Source organism: Thamnophis sirtalis, unplaced genomic scaffold, assembly GCF_051295495.1.
Source record: "Thamnophis sirtalis isolate CommonGarterSnake01/CBP01778 unplaced genomic scaffold, rThaSir2_p1.2 scaffold_10, whole genome shotgun sequence".
Classification (NCBI taxonomy): domain Eukaryota; kingdom Metazoa; phylum Chordata; class Lepidosauria; order Squamata; family Natricidae; genus Thamnophis; species Thamnophis sirtalis.
Window position 1 is genome coordinate 12,944,578 of NW_028261390.1, and position 13,415 is coordinate 12,957,992.

The 13,415-nt window shown below is 44.1% G+C and overlaps 1 protein-coding gene across 1 annotated transcript in view; it reads right to left on the minus strand.

Moving 5' to 3' along the window:
• FAM13A (family with sequence similarity 13 member A) overlaps positions 1–8,973 on the minus strand; it is a 161,113-nt gene extending 152,140 nt beyond the window's left edge. Inside the window, exons 1-2 of the mRNA XM_087724101.1 lie at positions 8,709–8,973; positions 4,364–4,573 (exon numbers count right to left, since the gene is read on the minus strand). Of these exons, the coding sequence (XP_087580227.1) occupies positions 4,364–4,573; positions 8,709–8,958 (460 nt within the window). The 5' untranslated portion in view covers positions 8,959–8,973. The remainder of the gene's footprint in view (positions 1–4,363; positions 4,574–8,708) is intronic.
• Positions 8,974–13,415: the final 4,442 nt, after the last annotated feature.

A 13,415-nucleotide genomic window follows, 5' to 3' on the forward strand; every position in this document is an offset into this window, starting at 1 on the left:
TTGTCCCTAAACCAGGGGTCAGCAACCTGTGGCTCTGGAGCCGCATGTGGCTCTTTCATCCCTCTACTGCGGCTCCCTGTCGCCAGTCGGCACCACAATTTTGAGAGGAGCTTCCGGTTTGGGGGGGGGGGAAGCTGGGCATGCCAGGAGGAGACACTATGGAAAGGGGAGGGTTTTCAGTCAGCTCCACAACTGATAGGGCTTTCGGTTAGGATAGGTAGAGGAAAAAGGACGCCGTGCTAGGAGGAGACTCTATGGTGGGAAAACCAGACTTCCGGTCGGCTCCAGAATAGGGCGCTTCCGGTTAGGACCTTTGTGGATCTTTGAGTGTTTAAGGTTGCTGACTCCTGCCCCAAACCATGGCTGCAAATTTTCTTCAAACCATGACTGTGCTGTATGAGTTAGCTGTAATTTGCCAGGTCAAATGTCATGCTAAGCGAAGGCTAGGAAAACACACATCAAAAACAGAGGAAGGAGGAAGTTCAAGTTCATACAAAGAACCTTGGCTGGGGAAGTTGAGAATCAAAGTGGGAACCGGTTGGTTGTGACATCTCTCTCTCTCTCATCTATTGTTCTACAGCAGGGGTGTCCAACCTTGGCGAATTTTGAAGACCTGTGGACTTCAACTTCCAGAATTCCCCAGCCAGAATTCTGGAAGTTGCAGTCCACAGGCCTTAAATATTGCAGGTCCCATCCCTGAGGGAGATACACCTGGTGGGACCCAGAAGAAAGGCCTTCTCCGTTGTGGCTCCCTCTCTCTGGAACATCATTCCCCCAGAGATTAGAACAGCCCCACTCTAACACTCTTCTGGAAGGCATTAAAGATCTGTTTCTCCCAGCAGGCCGGGGGAACCCAGAATGGGATGGATCCCATTCAATGACTCATGTGATTTGCTGGCGCTAGGGATGTGTGTGTAATTTTATTATATTAATTTATCTGATTCTTTTATTAGTTTCATTGTTTTTTTAATGTGGTTTTAAATTATGTAAGCTGCCTTGAGTCTCCATGGGCGAATAGGCGGCAATATAAATTTAATAAATTAATACATTAATTAATTCCCCTTCTCTACAAGAATACTGAATCAAATGAAAAGGGGAAGCTAGGCCTGCTGAATTCAGCTTCTTCAATATAAACCAATTTATAGCTACCTTGGCTACAAAGTACTATTACCTTGAAAGAGATTAGCATCTTGCTGGTTTCCCACAAAATTATAAAAGGTCTTTGTTAAAATAGGAAAATACCAAATCAGCTGAAAAGTCAGCGGGGGTAGCTAGCAGGAGGCAATTAGCTGTCCAAAGTATTTCCTAATCAGGCAGATAGCCAGGAAACCTGCTTCCTTATGAAAGAGATTGGATCCCGGGGCTCATAATTGAGTCTTTGTATTATTATTTAGACAAAGTTCATCACTAGACAATTTATCGTCATGGTGAAGTGCGCTGGTCTGATGCACGCATTACAGAAAGCCAGGATTTGAAAGCCTTACTTTGACCAAATCACAGTAGTCTGGGTCACATTCAATGCTGTGTCATGAAATGCTAATCCTCCCAAAGGCACTGGTAGCTGGCTGGCATACAGGTTTAATAAACAAATACTCATTTGGCTCATACACTGACTATGCGAAGATAAAACAATCCGCATTGCGTGCCAACCTGACCTTGGTATCCTTAAAGTAACCGGCATGTTTGCAAGTTGTATTTGGCTCTTGCTTAAGGAAGTAAGATAAAATGGAATGGGATGGGATGGGATGGGATAGGATAGAACAGAATTCGTTATTGGCCAAGTGTGGATGGACACACATGGAATTTGTCTTTGGCGCATAGGCTCTCGGTGTACATAAAAAGACAAGATACATTGGCCAAGAATCACAAGATACAACGCTTAGTGATAGTCATAGGTTACTAATAAGCAATCAAATCATACTAGAAGACAAATAAAACAATATAAATTGAGAGATACAAGCAACATGGTTATAGTCATAAGTGGAAAGAGATAAGTACTAGAAAGGATGAGTAATGCAGTTTTAGTAAATAATTTGACAGTTTTGTGGGGATTAGTTGTTTAGCAGAGTGATGGCCTTTGGGGAAAAACTGTCCTTGTGTCTAGTTGTTCTGGTGTGCAGTGTCCTATAGCATCGTTTTGAGGGTAGAAGTTGAAACAATTTATGTCCAGGATGTGAGGGGTCTGTAGACAGCCCTCTTTTTGACTCATGCAGTGTACAGGTCCTCGATGGAAGGAAGGTTGGTAGTAATTTATTTTTTCTGCAGTTCTAATTATCGGCTGAAGTCTGTGTCTGTCTTGTTGGGTTGCAGAGCCAAACTAGACAGTTGTAGAAGTGCAGAAGACAGACTCAATAATTCCTCTGTAGAACAGAATCTGCAGCTCTTTGGGCAATTTGAGTTGGTGCAGAAAGAACATTCTTTGTTGTACTTTTTTGATGACATTTTTGATGTTAGGTGTCTATTTTAAGTCTTGATCAGTCCAACAATGGAAAAAGACTCATTTCTTTCTAAACTTTGCGAAGAAAAAATAAAGGAGGCAATCTGACCTTACAAAAATATGTAAGTCCATTATCCTGGTCCACTTTTCACTTAAAACTAAGATTTCTTAACCCCGATTTGCTGAAAAAGTTATTCTAGTTTGGCTTTCCATATATAAGTTCTTGACTTACAACCATTTTTTTAGTGACCGTTCAAAGTTACATGGGCACTAAAAAAGTGACTTATGACTCATTTTTCACACTTATGACTACTGCTGCATCCCCTTGTGATTAACATTTGGTTGCTTGGCAACTGGCATGTATTTATGGCAGTGTTGCAGTGTCCCGGGATCATGTGATCAACTTTTGCGACCTTCTGACGAGCAAAATCATCGGGGAGGCCAAATTGACTTAACAGCCACGTTACTAACTTAACAACTGCAGTGACTCACTTAACAACGGTAGTAAGAAAGGTGGTAATAAGGGGCAAAACTCACTTAACAATTTTCTTGCTTAGCCGCAGAAATTTTGGGGTCAATTATGGTCATAAGTCGAGGACTACCTACAGTAATAAATTAGTGGCCGGGTTTGCACATCACACGTTTGTCATAAATAAACAAAACAGTTATGTCTGCATTGGAAGTTGAAAGGAGGAAGGAAAGAAAAGCAGGGAATTCCTGCAGAGGTCCATAATAGCAACCCTACTAGTCAGACCAATTGGTCTATCTAACTCAGCATTTTCCAATTTGGACACCCCCTCCTGGTGGTTAGCCTTCTATTGTGTGAGTGCCCCAGCTATCAGGACCATTGATGACAATTTAGATTTTAAAGGATATATAAAGACACATACCCAATAAAATATGCCTGCTATATCTGAAAAGGAATTTGCATAGAAGAGATGCATAGAGCATTTGATTTTCCAGGACTTGTGCATTTCGTCAATTTAACTTCCTTTAAAAATCCATGCTGGAAAAGTCCTCTAACCCACTTCCTAAATTACTGCTTGCTTGCTTTTTCTGTAAACAGTACATAAGCAAATGGTCCTTTAGTGTTATTACTTGGGTAGTGCAATACATAACCAGGTCTTGTTGAGTGATAAGTGTTTATGGAAACAAACCTTATGTCCAAACAGTTGGACACTGATTTTATCAAAAAAACATACTTGGGGACATGGGGCAAACAGGGCTGAAAGCTGAGCAATGAGACAGCCCAGAATAATACTTAAGGAGGCCATTTTTCCCCTTGCAAAGTTGTTCTAGATTCTGAGAGAACAGCCATTTGCAGCCTCAATTGTCTGTCATTTGCATAGGGCAGGGGGGTCAAACTGGATCTCTTCAAGGGCCAGATCAGCAGTGGGCCAGCTGGGGGGGAGATGGGATGGACGCCTCCTGCAGCACCCCTGCCAGCCAAAATGAGGCACGGGGAGGAGGGATATTTTGGAGGTAGGGCTTATATTAGGCACACATGTAAAACATGCTAGGGCTTATTTTCAGCATAGGTCTTATTTTTAGGGGGGAACGGGATATTTCAAGCCTACAAAAAAATACGAGGGAGCTCACTTGAAGTCTTCTAAATGCAATTTATCTGCTTCGCCATGGAGCTGCTAGGCTTGTTAATCTGCAATAATCAAAATAAGCTGCGCCAAAAGCAATCACTCTATTTAATTAAAGTTCCGCATAAAGTATAGGGTAGACTTATTCACCCCTGTAATTTTGTTTTCATGTGAATATGAAGTATGATAGGTGATGAATATGTCACGCCATTTCTGCAAAATAATTGTACCTACCGAATCCTGTCGGAAGCAATGATATATATTATTTAAAAATAATAATAATAAAAGTAGCAGGCCACACAGGAAGGATGTACGTTTGATAAGAAACCGTCACCTTGATAAAGCTGGATGAATTTGGGGTAAAGGGCCGAAGGGATCACCCGATCTGGCAGCTCCCGCAGAAATAACTTCAGCAAACTGGCGGCTGAGCTTACGTCAGCCTCTGCGGCGAGATCTACTTGATCTCCACCCTCGTACTTCGTGCGCAGCTGTTCCACTGTTTTCAGGTTACCATTCACCCTGAAAAGACCTTCCTGCTCGAGACCTGTAATTACATACATAAAATGAGATAAGACCAGTGGCAGATTTCCTGGCTTGCACTTATATATACCTTGTTTCCCTGAAAATAAGACAGGTTCTTATTTTCTCCCCCCCCCCCGAAATAAGCACTTGGTCTTATTTTCGGGGATGTTTTTTGATTTTTGAGGTGCAGGAGGCAGTGAGCGTGATCCCTCATGGCTCCTGTTGTGTTGCAATATTTTTTGGGAGGGCTTATTTTGGGGAAAGGGCTTATTTTAGCGCATGCACTCAAAAGCCCAATTGGGCTTATTATCTGGGGAGGTCTTATTTTCGGGGAAGCAGGGTGTGTGTGTCTGTGTGTGTGTGTGTCTCAAGGAAACTTGAGATCCAGGCTGCACATCCAGCAGCAGGTTGGAACGAGCACTCAAGCAGGGGTGGGGAACGATGGCCCCTTTATGACTTGTGAAGTCCACATAAAGTCATAAAGGGGCCATCGTTCCCCACACCTGCACTAAAAGTTTGGCCAATGAGGACGCACAACTGCATTTTTTATAGCCCCATTGGTGAAAAACTGCACACAGGACAATTAGCATACTGCGAATGGAATGCTACCCTGTTTCCCCAAATATAAGACCTCCTCGGATAATAAGCCCAATTGAGTTTTTGAGCCCATGCTCTAAGATAAGCCCTCCCCCCAAAATAAGCCCTCCCTGAAAATATTGCAACACAGCAGCAGTCATGAGGTGACCATGCTCACCTCCTCCTGCACCTCAAAAATAATAAGACCTCCCCGAAAATAAGGCCAAGCGCTTAATTCAAAAGAAAAGAAGACCCTGTCTTATTTTCGGGGAAACACGAAACAAGTTTTCTCACTAACGTTCAGGGCTAGGAAATGAGCCTTCGAAGAAAGTAGCTTCCTTCCCATTGGGCCTGGGTCTCTAAAAGAGCTACAGATAGTCCTCGACTTAGAGCCATTCACTTAGTGACCATTCCAAGTCACAATAGCAGTGGAAAGGGTGATTTGCGACTGGCCATCAGCACTTACAACCCATGCAGAATCCTGGCTTTGGGCACGTGATCCAAATCTGAATCCTTTGCAACCCAAATGTATTCTTTTAATGGTTGAAGCTTCCTCGGGTCATGTGATTGCCCTCTGTGATCTTCCCAGCTGGCTTCCAACAAACAAAGTCAACAGGGGAAGCCGAAATCGCTTAATGATGGCAGTGATTTGCTTAACATGGGAAAATGTTGTAAAATTGGGTGCAACTCACTTAACCACAGCCTTGCTTAGCAACAGAAATTTTGGTTGTAAGTCGAGGACTACCTGTACAGGTAAGGAGAGGGATATCCACAAAGCCATTGCTATTCAGAGCTCCGAGAAAATGGCTTGAAACTTCCGTAACTATAATATGTTTATTAAATAATATACCGTATTTTCACGACCATAAGCCGCACTGAAAATCCTAAAATTTGATCCAAAATCGGCAGTGCGGCTTATAACCCGGTGCGCTTTATATGTGGAAAAAGATCTCCCAGCTGCTTTGCTCCTCGCGACTGCAATAGATGTCCAGAAGCAGCCCCTGGGGCCAATGGGGACCGGACCCCCAGCTCGACAGCCCCTGTCGCCTCTGGACGTCCACCGCAGCTGTGAGGAGCCGAGGAGAGCGCGGAGAAGAGCGCGCGACGGCCCCCGGCGCTCCGGGAAGCGGGAGAGGCGCGCGGCCCGGCCTCTCCTCCCTGGACGCCGCAGCAGCAGCCCCAAGCGCACCGATCCCCGCGCCCTTCGCATCGGGGCATGCTCTTGCAGCATGCCCCGATGCGAAAAACACAGAGATCGGCGGCGACGTCCAGGGAGGAGAAATCAAACCGCGCGCCTCTCCCGCCTCCCGGAGCGCCAAGAACCGTCGCGCGCTCCCCTCCACACTCTCCTCGGCTCCCCACAACCGCAACAGACGTCCAGAAGCGACAGGGGCCACCGAGCCGGAAATCCAATCCCCACCAGCCCCAAAAGCCGCTTCTGGACATCTGTTGCAGTCGCGAGGAGCGGCACGAGGGTTCTTGGCGCTCCGGGGGGCGCCGAGGGCGGCTGGGAGGGGCACGCGGCTTGGTTTCTCCTCCCTGGACGCCGCAGCAGCAGCCCCAAACTCACCGATCCCAGTGCCTTTCGCATCGGGGCGCGCTGCAAGAGCATGCCCCGATGCGAAAAACACAGAGATCGGTGCGCCCGGGGCCGCCGCTGCGACGTCCAGGGAGGAGAAACCAAGCCGCGCGCCCCTCCCAGCCGCCCTCGGCGCCCCCCGGAGCGCCAAGAACCCTCGTGCCGCTCCTTGCGACTGCAACAGATGTCCAGAAGCGTCGGGAAATGTGCGGCTTATAACCCGGTGCGCTTTATATGTGGAAAAAGTTTGAAAAATTAACGTTAATTGATACTGCGGCTTATAATCCGGTGCGGCTTTTGGTCGTGAAAATACGGTACTGGAGTAGAGGCCACGGTTAAGAACAGATTCTAACATACGAAAACCAGTGTTCAAATTCCACTTGATTTACACATTAAGTGAGCTACAATCTCTCCATTCCATTTCATCAGCCATTTGGGTATGATTGCAATGCCCCATTAATGTAAGAAGCTGAAAAATATGATAAACGTTGCAGAATCAAGAAAAAAACAACAACCAAATACTCAGAATGACCAGAAATGCCAGTCTGACATCTGCTGGAGAACATGAGAATAGTGTAGAGGAACAAGTTTGATTTCAAGTCTTCTTTAATCTGGCATCATCCAGATCAGGGGTGAAATTCAGCAGATTCTGGAAAAACGGTACCAGAAATTTTGAGTAGTTCGGCGAACTGGCAAATACCACCTCTGGCTGCCCCTACAGTGGGGTGGGAATGGAGATTTTGCAATATCCTTCCCCTGCCACGCCCACAGAAGGAGTAGTAAAAAAAATTGAATTTCACCACTGATCCAGATATATCAGGATTGCAAATATAGAAATCTGTCGGAAAAACTACTTGCATTTTTTGTGTTTTGGCTGTTTTTTATGCCCCACAGTTATACGATTGCAATTTACATTATTATTTTTTTGTCAAAAATCAGTGTTTACTTGCAGTTCCAAACATTTCCCATGTAGCTTTTCAGGCAGATTAAGGCAGTCCTTAACTCACAACAGGTTGTTTAGTGCCTGTTCCACATTCCACTGAAAAAAAATGACTTATTATCATTTTTCACACTTATGGCCATTGCAGCATCCCTGTGTTCAAAATTCATATGCTTGGCCAAAGAGTCACATTCATGATGGTTGCAGTGTCCCAGGATCATGTGATCACTTCTTGCAACCTTCTCACAAGCAACAGCTGCAGTGATTTACTTAACAACCGTGGCAGGATGGGTTGTAAAATGGAACAAAACTCACTTAATGGCTGTCTCACTTAACAACAGAATTTTTTGGGCTCAATTGTGGCCCCAAGTCAAGGTATATCTGTATAAACTCACAGAATTCTCCAGCTAGAATTTGGGAAGTTGAGATCCACACTTCGTAAAGTTCCTGAAGTGGAGATGCACAGATTTAAGTTAAGATGTCACAAGGATTCTAGCCTCTTTGGGAAGCAAGGGGTTCAAAGACCACACCCCACGCCCCTCCCACGCCTCCATCATTTTGGTTGTCTTCTTCGTTTTGGGGAAAAGCTTCTCTCGACCAACTGAACTTTTGCTCCTTGCTGTGATTTATAAGTCATGAAACATTTGGCACCAGTAAAATGTTTTTTTCCTCCTCAATAAAATGTTTTTCCTCTGCTTTTCCACCCACAGAGAAGAGGGAATATCACGCAGGCTGAAAATGGGTGACAGCTGACGTGGGACCAATCCGTCTTTTTCAAGGCAACCTACCTCATAGGGTTGTCGTTGGGCCAAAAAGAAAAAAAAAGAGGTGTGAGCGTTTTTTAAAATAGGCCGTCTTGAGTTGACCGGAAATAAAAGTGGAAACAAAACAAAATGCATTGCTTTGTAGAGAATAGAATTTCTCAACTGTGGTCACTTTTAAGACAGGTAGACACTCCTGAGTTGAAGTCCACCCGTCTTAAAGTGCCCACGGTGGGGAAATCCTAGCTTAGAAATCAACAAGTCTTCCTTTCTTTTTTAAAAGAACTTGCTAGTAGCTTACCGTGCCAAGACAGATATTCTACAATATCCCACACCACGGTTGGGATTCCACACGTGCTGAGCCCTTCTTGCTGCATTTCCTGAAGACTAATGCCAAACAACCTCCGGTGGTGACAGGACCCCTTCTGTCTGCTCGGGGGTGGGACGGACATCTTTTTCACATCTTCTTTAAGCCTGACGGTTGAGTTACTTTGCTTGAAAGGACACAAAAAGGGAGAACACCCGGTCAGAGTGACGATGGGAGGTGGCATGGCTTCACAAATCACTCCTTTCCAAGGGAATTGGAGGGATCAACACCAGATGCTTCCCTAAAGTTCGAGATTCCAGGCAGGATCTGCTAAAAAACGATCTGGGACAGATCGTGCACAGATGCAAACCCAGAAACCCTGGTTGAACAGGAGAAAGAGAGTCAATAGGAGTGGCCTGAGTCCGTAGCCAAGCAACTGAGTGGATAACTTAGAAACATTTCAAGCTGCATTACCAGAGGAAACTATGGGCGGAGTGGAAATTAAATGCATTCAATGAATGGGCGCCGTTTCTCTGAAAAAAAAACGAGTGTAAACATAAGAAGTAATATTATGCAACGGCAGATCAAGTCTAACGTGGTAACAAAACACTGAAATGTGGATTTGTAACGCAGCTGCGCGCAGACAGGCGTGGCGTTTTCCATCCTTGCAGCCAGTCTGCAGTAGCAGAACGTCATGCTTGTAAATTAAAAAAATATCTCTGTGTCTTATTAAGAGTTGCCCAGGCCAAAGGTCAAGTCCTGGCACATCTCTAGACCAGGCCTGAGGGGATGCATCTTTAGAGAAAGAAAGAAAGGAAGGAAGGAAGGAAGGAAGGAAGGAATAAATAAAGAAAGAGAGAAAGAATGAAAGAGAAAGAAAGAGAAAGAAAGAAAGAAGAGAAAGAGAGGAAGGAAGGAAGAAATAAAGAAAAAGAGAGAAAAAAAGAAAGAGAAAGAAAAAAGAAAGAAAGAAAGAAAGAAAAGGAGAGAAAGAAAAAAGAAAGAGAAAAGGAAGGAAGGGTTAGGTCATGTGATCACCTTTTGCAACCTTCTAAGAAACAAAATCAATGGGGAAGCCAGATTCATGTAACAATTGTGTTACTAACTTAACAACGGCAGTGATTCAATTAATAACTATGGCAAAAACAGGTAAAAAACAGAGCAAAATTCACTTAACCACTTTCTTGCTTAGCAATGGAAACTTTGTGGTCAATTGTGTCCATAAGCCGAGGATGACCTTATATCTTTTATGCAGAATGATCTCCCCCCCCCCATTTCTTTCTACTGAGAACATATAGGCCAGTGATGGCTAACCTTTTCAGCACCAAGTGCCGAAGTGCGTGCATGCACACCCATAATGCAATGCGTGTGCAACCCCCCCGCGCGCACTCGCCCCTGTGCATGTGAGCGTGACCCACCAGCATGCACCCGATCCCCGTGCATGCGTGTGTGCCCCACTGTATGTGTCCACACACACCCCGGTGCATGACCCCTGCGCATGCCGTGGCCCCCACACATACACACGCGCCTCCCCACATGCTCCACCGCGTATGCAAACATATTTCTCACGTGCACCCCGCACTCTGTGCATGCACGGCAGAGACCCGACAACTAGCTGGCCGGTGGGAGGTGGAGCTGAGCTGGGGCGATGGCTCGCGTGCCCACAGGGAACAGCAGATCTTCATATGCATGTCTGAACCACCTATCATGATTGAACAGTGTTTCCAATGGTGTTAAATCTTTTCTGCTTCTGACTGTTTAAAAAGTGCTTCTGCAAACAGGCAACAAGTGGCACGTTTATAATCACTACTTCAAGCATCTTCCTCCTGCAGGGAGGCCTGCAAGCACTTGTTTTAGAGATCAACGGCCTGACAATTTCAATCATTTTTTATACCTCAGTAAAAAGAACAGTAAAATCCCCAAATCAGAAGTCCTCGCATAAAGGGAAATCCTATTTAGAGAAGCCAACCACATTTCCCGCAGGCCTTTTCTTCGAAAACATGCAGACTGCCACTTGTGCAACGGCGAAATTATTGTGAAATCAAATGCTGCAAATTCCTGAACCACAGGCTAGCACCGAAATAACTTTTCAAAACAGTAATAAAATCCAACAGGGGTAAAGCAACCACACCACAAGCTGGGCGAGATCTCCCTTCACTGTAGTTTTCCAGGCATGGACACAAACGCCACTGAACAAATACTGAATCAAGAATTGATTTCCCAGAGCTAAAAATAATACCCCCAAACAAAGCAAACCTTCTCCTGATGTTTATGGGAGGCCACACCTGCCCCAGGAGGCTGTAAGGCAGGGATCCTCAAACTACAGCCCACCAGAGCCATTAATCCGCCCTTCCCCCCCTCCCCCCCCCCCCCGGATTGTGAGCCCTGCGGGCTGGAACTGAAAGGTAAGGCCAACAATTTTGGCCTGCAGAGACGTTCTGGAGGCGGGGAGGAAAAACAGGGTGCACAGAGACCAAATAAATGGGCAAAGCCGGCCTGTTATTGGCCAAAGAATGAGCCATTTTTACCTGCTTTGGGCCTGCAGAATGCTTTTGGAAATGGGGTGTATGTGAGGTGAAAAATCGGGCCCCAAGAGGCAAAAAACCTGGCAAAAATGGTCTATTTTTCACCTTCTCCACCTGCAGAAGATAGATAAGGAGAGAGAGAGAGACAGACAGACAGAGGGAGAGGGCGATAAAGAAAGAGAGAGAGAGACAGAGATTTCTCAAGCTCCTTGGGGCAGAGGAGAATTTCTGCAAAACTGAGTTTCCTGAAGAGGACCACTAGACTCCTAAACAACTGGAAAAAATGATCTGGTAAAAAGAAAAGGCAACCAAAAGAGCAACATGTAAACAAAAGCAAATAAAGCACACACACACACACGGCGCAAAACAAATGAAAGTTTAATTTGTTTGCATTGTTCAATGGAATGTTAAATTGGCCACCCCCACCCAGTCACATGACCACCTAGCCACCCCCACACCCAGCTGGTCGGCCACCCCCAATAGTCTGAGGGACTGTGAATTGGCCCCGTTTAAAAAGTTTGAGGACCACTGCTATAAGGGGTCTTTGATGCTCTCTGAATTTGGTTGGTTCCTTGCAGACGTTTCATTAGCCAATCTAGGTAACGTCATCCGTGCATAAGGTCTATGGAGACTCCCAGTCATCCAGATCATGGTCATCCGAAAGTTGGCTTTTTTTCAGTAGTGAAATGTCTTCAAGGAAACCACCAAGCTCAGAGAGCACCAAGGACCCCCTCATTTCAACCCTGAGCTACAAATATTCTCTTCTGCCCTTACAATAAATCTGTACAGGTAGTCCTTGATTTACAACAGCTCCTTTAAGTGACCAATAAAGGAGAATATATGAAACTCAGGGTTGAAATGAGGGGGTCCTTGGTGCTCTCTGACCTTGAGCACTGACGATGTTACCTAGTTAACTGTAATGACATTAACATCTGCAAGAAAACAAGCAAACTCAGAAAGCACCAAGGATCCTTTCAGTGTTACCACTCAAAGTTACCACGGCACACTTACAAACAGTTGCAGCATTTCCACGGTCACGTGATCAAAATTAAAATGTTTGGCCGCCACCGACTCATATTTATGACGGTGGCAGTGTCCCAGGGTCACAGAATCCCCTTTTGTGACCATCTGCCAAGAGAAAGTCAATGAAGCCAGATTTCCGGAAAAAGAAAGATTGCAAAATCTTTTACAAAACTCAGTTGACAAATGTCTCCCTTTAGCAACCAAACTTTTGTTGGCCTTTGTGGCCGTAACCGAACTTTTGTTGCTCCATTGCAGCTGTAAGTCGAGGACTACCTGCATTACAATGGTTCCTGATTATAGTATTAGTATTAGTATAGCATAGCAATGTAATGTAATGTAATATATATTATATTAATTATAATCAGAGTCCAGGAGAAAAAGATGGCAAATATAGTAGTAGTTTGGCAAATATAGTATTAGTATTAATACAGCATAGTAATGTAATGTAATATATATTATATTAATTATAATCGGAGTCCAGGAGAAAAAGATGGCAAATATAGTATTAGTTTGGCAGATATAGTATTAGTATTAATATAGCATTAGTATTAATATAGCATAGTAATGTAATGTAATATATATTATATTAATTATAATCGGAGTCCAGGAGAAAAAGATGGCAAATATAGTATTAGTATTAATACAGTATTGTAATGTAATGTAATATATATTATATTAATTATAATCGGAGTCCAGGAGAAAAAGATGGCAAATATAGTATTAGTATTAGTTTAGCATAGTAATGTAATGTAATGTAATATATATTATATTAATTATAATCAGAGTCCAGGAGAAAAAGATGGCAAATATAGTATTAGTTTGGCAAATATAGTATTAGTATTAGTATAGCATAGTAATGTAATGTAATATATATTATATTAATTATAATCGGAGTCCAGGAGAAAAAGATGGCAAATATAGTATTAGTATTAGTATAGTACAGTATTGTAATGTAATATATATTATATTATATTAATTATAATCGGAGTCCAGGAGAAAAATATAGCAAACATATCCAGCAATAAAGTTAAAGCCGACAGCCTAACCCCGGCAGGGCAGCTACAGCGAATAACAATCCAGCTCGTGCATTCACAAGAGTAGCGCAGCAAAGGCGTTCAAACCCACGCGCGCTTTCGGCCACGTACCCCCCCCC